General features: G+C 47.2%; 1 protein-coding gene across 1 annotated transcript; it reads right to left on the bottom strand.

The window, feature by feature from the left end:
• Positions 1-209: 209 nt before the first annotated feature.
• Positions 210-777, bottom strand: LOC113930619 (UBA-like domain-containing protein 2). Its single transcript, XM_035725501.1, has one exon. It carries the CDS (start codon positions 754-756, stop codon positions 256-258), a length of 501 nt encoding a protein of 166 aa, XP_035581394.1. The 5' UTR covers positions 757-777; the 3' UTR covers positions 210-255.
• Positions 778-5,346: the final 4,569 nt, after the last annotated feature.

Below are 5,346 nucleotides of genomic sequence, written 5' to 3'. Positions count from 1 at the left end.
AAAACTCCAGGAAGATAACATAGGAAAGAACCCAGATGACAGTGGTATGGTAATGACTTTTTTTTTTTTTTTTTGGCTCAGGAAGTTTACTATCCCCCCCAACCCACAAAAATTATTTTATAAAATCTTCCAGTGCGATCTTCAGGAAACCCCCACCGGCCCCGACTCCCCCCACCCCGGCCCTTCTGTGTCCCCACGACCCTGGACTGCTCCCCCCGCCCCCAGCTCCAGCCCAGCGCCTGGCAGCATCCAGTCTCATCTCTGGCCATCCATGGCAGCCATGGCTTTCTGCTGGGCGCCACCCTGCTGCGCTCCGGGGGGCCACGTGGGCTGTGGGTGGTGGAGGTGGTGGAAGCTGTGGGCCGTGGGGGAGGAGGGCGGGATCCAGGCGGCCTGGTGGCTGGGTGGGGACGAGGCCCAGAAGGGGCTGAAGCTTGCAGGGGGGGAGCAGGCCACGGCCGTCATGGGACTATTGCTGCCCTGCAAGCCCTCGGAGGCACGAAGCTTGGAGAACATGGCCAGTGCGTCAGGGAAGTTGGGCGGTGTGGCAGGTGTGTTGCTTGGGGTGTACATCATCTGGTGGTGGTGGTGGCTGTTGGGAATGTTGGTTTCTTGGAAAAACGTGCTCAGGGCGGTCTCGAACTGCCAGTGGGCCACCTGCAGCAGCTGCTTCGCCTGGTCGGCCGCGCAGCCCGCGGCCAGCACGAACTGGTTGATCATGACCTGGTGCCGCAGCTCGTCCATGTTCACCGACATGGCTCCGGCTGCCGCGCGATCCCGGCTCGGCGGCCGCGGGAGGCCGGCCGCCCTCGGCTCGCGCTAGCCGCCGCCCGCCCGCGGCCTCCGGACCCTCGCCGCCCGCCGCACGCCGCCCGCCCGGCGAGTGTCGCGGTCCGGCTCCCGCGGCCGCCGACACCACAAACAATCGCAATGACTTTTTAGATACAGCACCAAAGACACAATCTATGAAAGAAATAACTGATACACTAGCATTAAAATTAAAAATTTCTGCTCCATGAAAGACAATGTCAGGAGAACAAGAAGACAAGCCACGGGCTGGGAGAAAATATTTGCAAAAGACACATCTGATGAAGGACTATTATCCAAAATATACAAAGAACTCTGAAAACTCAGCAGTAAGAAAACAAACAACCTGATTTAAAAATGGGCCCAAGACCTTCACAGACAACTCACCAGAGAAGACATACAGATGGCAAAGAAACATATGAAAAGATGTCCACATTATATGCCCACACAAAAACGTACGTGCAGATGTTTACAGCCGCTTTATTCATAATTGCCAAACCTTGGAAGCAACCAAGAGGTCCTTCAAGAAGTGAATGGATAAATAAACTGTGGTATATTCAGACAACGGGATATTATTCAGCACTAAAATGAAGTGAACTACTAAGATATGAAAAGGATAGAAGATCCTTGAATTCCCATCGCTAAACGAAAGAAGCCTGCTGTGGTCTGAATGTTTGTATCCTCCTAAAATCCATATGTTGAACACCTAAATGCTCAAGGTGATGGCATTAGGAGGTGGGGTATTTTGGAGGTGAGGCACTTTGGAGGTGATTAGGTCGTGAGAGCAGAGCCCTCCTGAATGTGTGTCATGACACACTCAGAACTCAACAGTCTACACCCAGAACCCAGAAGAGGGCCTTCACCTGACCACCCTGGCACCCCGATCTCGGACTTCCAGCCTCCAGGACTGTGACAAATGTTTGTTGTTTATCACTCGTGATATGGCATTGTGTTATAGCAGCCCAAATGAACTCAGAAGCCAATCTGAAAAGGTTACATATAATGTACTATACCAACTACATGACATTCTGGAAAAAGGCAAAAGTGTGGAGACAGTAAAAAGATCAGTGGTTGTGAGGATTTAGGTGGGGATTTAGGCAGAGCACAGAGGATTTTTAAAACAAAGAAAATCCTCTATATAATAGTGTAATGATGGATACACGTCATTATACATGTGTCCAAATTCATAGACTGTCTGACACCAAGAGTGAACCCTAATGTAAACTATGGACTTGGGTGATGATGATGTGTCCATGTAGGTTCACCGACTGTAACAAATGTACCACTGTGGTGTGGGATGTTGATAGTCAGGGAGGCCATGCAGGTGTCGGGGCAGGGACTATATAGGAAATCTCTGTACCTTCCTCTTAATCTTGCTGGGAGCCTAAAACTGCTCTAAAAAATGAAGTCTTTACAAAAGTTAATTAATTTAAATAAGTGGGACGAAAAGTCACGGTGAGGCATGGCATGGGGAAATGAAAACAACTGATTTGCTGCAAAGGTGTTCTGAATGGAGGGCCCCAGCAGGAAAATGTCTTGGAGGCTCCTTCATGCCCACCCCACCTAATTTTGGGGTGTTCACTCCTGAGTGCCCCCTTCCAATCCCCAGCCTAGTCTCATTAGACCGAGCAGAGCTCCAGGAGCCCAGACGCTACCCCCACTCCCCAACACCAAACACAACCTTCGATCTGAAATCTCATCTCACTCCTGTGTGGTGAAGGACAATGACAGGCACGTAGGGGTCCATCAAAATCAATGCAAAAATGCAAACTCTGTTAGGGTTGGTGTGAAATATCTCCAGCATCACAGTACTTTAAGCCTGTGGGAAGTGACATATATTTTTAAGAGCCTTGGGAAATTTTTTCATTCTTTTTAATTCTGATAATGGACATTGTGACTGCTGCAATAGAGTTTTCATTTGGGGGCTGTGTTTTTCACTCCCTTATGTTGAGAGAGTCAATATACAAACGGATAATAAATCATATTGACAAATATGTCAATAGCCATATATGACAATAGAACTCTGACGCAGAACTCTACAGCAACCAGCAGGGAAGTCAAACTACAACCTCTCAGTAATCACCCCCAGGTTCCCTATTTTTGCCACTGTCCCACGCTCTCCCAATTCAGGAAGAGCCAAAGGAAGCCAAATAGGCTTCACCAACGAATCACATGGGATGCCCTGCTTCTCCTTAGACTTAGAGAGGGATCTAAATGCTGGGGTCCCTGACCCCCAGAGCAATGGTCTTAGCCAAGTGTTCGCTGCTGACCAGTGGGCTCAAAAACAAAACTTAATAACCTGCAAAGCCTTCATGTGGGAACCATGAGTCAGGCTCTGGTCCAGGTCACAGAGAGGTTAACACACCTGGCTTTTCCTGCCCGTTTGGCCTGCTGGCAGGGGAAGGGATAAGCTCCTTTGAGGAGTGTACAAAAGATTTATTAAAGAATGAAGGAAAGATTCAAGGATCTTTGTGGGCTTTTTTTTTTTTTTTCCTGACTTGGTCACCAACTGGGGCTTTCGGCAAGGCACTTAAGGTTCCTGGGTCTCAGTTTTCACATCTGTAAAATAGTAACAATAACCCCCACGCTTCCTGGCTGACTGGATCACCTTGAAGATCTGAAGAAATAATGTGTGTTTAATTACTAAGTGACTGTGTTTAATTTTCTAAGTGTTATACAGATGCAAGGAAGTATTCTTAGGGGACAAACTCTTACAATGGGGTCCTGGCAGAGGGAGGCCACATGAGAAGGGGCATGTCTTCTCATGTTCTTCGTGTCTTGCGGCTGAGCTCCAAAGCCCACGGTCCACACCAAGGGCTCTGTGCCTTGAAAAAGCCTCCCTCCAAATTCTCATGATCCTTGTCTGCTAAGAAGTGGCTTATCCATGTCAGTGAAGCCTCACTGTTTTCTGAATATGCCCAGCAATGCAAACCATCTCTTGTCTCTCTATGCGCTTAATAGTCTACAGGCCTGCCTCACACCGTGGCTCATCCCCAGAGCAGAGTAAGGGAGGCAACCCAGTTGAATGGGTGAGTGTATGGGTTGTAAAACCAGGCTCCTTGGCACATCGCAGCTTTGACACCTGCTGGCTATGCAGCCTTAGGCAAGTCACATACTCTCCTAACCCAGTTTCCTCATTTGTAAAATAAGGCTGCAAACAAAATAGCACCCACTTCACAGTATTGATGGGAAGATTAATTAAGGCAATATGTGTACACACTTAGAACAGCGCCTGGCGCTTAGCGAGGGCTTGACAAATGTTTGTTATTGCTATCGTTGTGCAGCGTGGGGTGTGTGATCCCCATTTTAGCCAATTGTAGAGCTAGGACCATAACTGGGACCCTTGGTCTAAGAGAAGTCATTCTATAAAAATGAGCGCACCCGTGGAATGGAAGAAAGCATTTGTAAACCATATATTTGATAAGGAATTAATATCCAGAATATATAAAGAACCCCTACAACTCAATGACAAAAACCAAACAACCGAATTTCTAAAAAGGGCAAAGGACTTGAATAGACATCTCTCCAAAGAAGATATACGAATGGACAACATGCACCCAAAAAGATACTCAACATCACTCATCATTAAGGAAATGTTCATCAAAACAGCAATGAGATACCACCTCACACCCATTAGAATGGCTAGTATAAAAACAACAACAACAACAACAGGGGCGCCTGGGGGCTCAGTCCGTTAAGCATCCAGCTCTTGGCTTCAGCTCAGGTCGTGATCTCAGGGTTATGCGATAGAGCCCCGGGTCAGGCTCCACACTCAGCACAGAGTCTGCTCTGAGAGGTTCTCTTCCTCTCCCTCTGCCTCCCCGCCACCTAAAATAAATAAATAAATCTTTGGGAAAAAAGAAATCAGAAAGCAGTAAGTGTTGGTAAGGATGTGGAGAAATTGGAACCCTTGTGCACCGTGGGTAGGAATGTAAAATGGCACGACCACTATGGAAAACAGTATGGAGGCTCCTTAAAAAAATAAATAAATAAAAATAGACCCACCGTGTAATCCAGCAATCCCACTTCTGGATATATACTCAGAAGAATTGAAAGCAGGGACTTGAAAAGAGATTTGTATACCCATGTTTATAGTAGCATTATTTGCAACAGTCAAAAGGTGGAAACAACCCATATGTCCATCGACAGAATGGATAAACAAAACATGGTATATACATATAATAGAACACTAGCCTTAAAAAGGGAGGCAATTCTGACACATACTGCCACACGGATGAACCTTCAGGACATTATGCTGAGTGAAATAAGCCAGTCACAAAAAGACAAATACAGTGAGATGCTGCTCATGTGAGGTACCTGGAGCAATCAAACATAGAGACAGAAATTAGAATGATGGTTACCAGGGACTGGGGGATGGGAGAATGGGGAGCTGTTGTTTAATGGGAAGTTTCAGTTTTGTAAGATGAAGATTGTGTGGATGGACGGTGGTGGTGATGTAGTCCAACAATGTGAATGTGCTTAATGCCACTGGACTACACACTTAAACATGGTTAAGGTGGGGGCGCCTGGGTGGCTCAG

The sequence above is a fragment of the Zalophus californianus genome, chromosome X, assembly GCF_009762305.2.
Source record: "Zalophus californianus isolate mZalCal1 chromosome X, mZalCal1.pri.v2, whole genome shotgun sequence".
NCBI lineage: Eukaryota > Metazoa > Chordata > Mammalia > Carnivora > Otariidae > Zalophus > Zalophus californianus.
The sequence above is the reverse complement of the archived record's forward strand: the minus strand, read 5'-3'. Positions and strand labels throughout refer to the sequence as shown.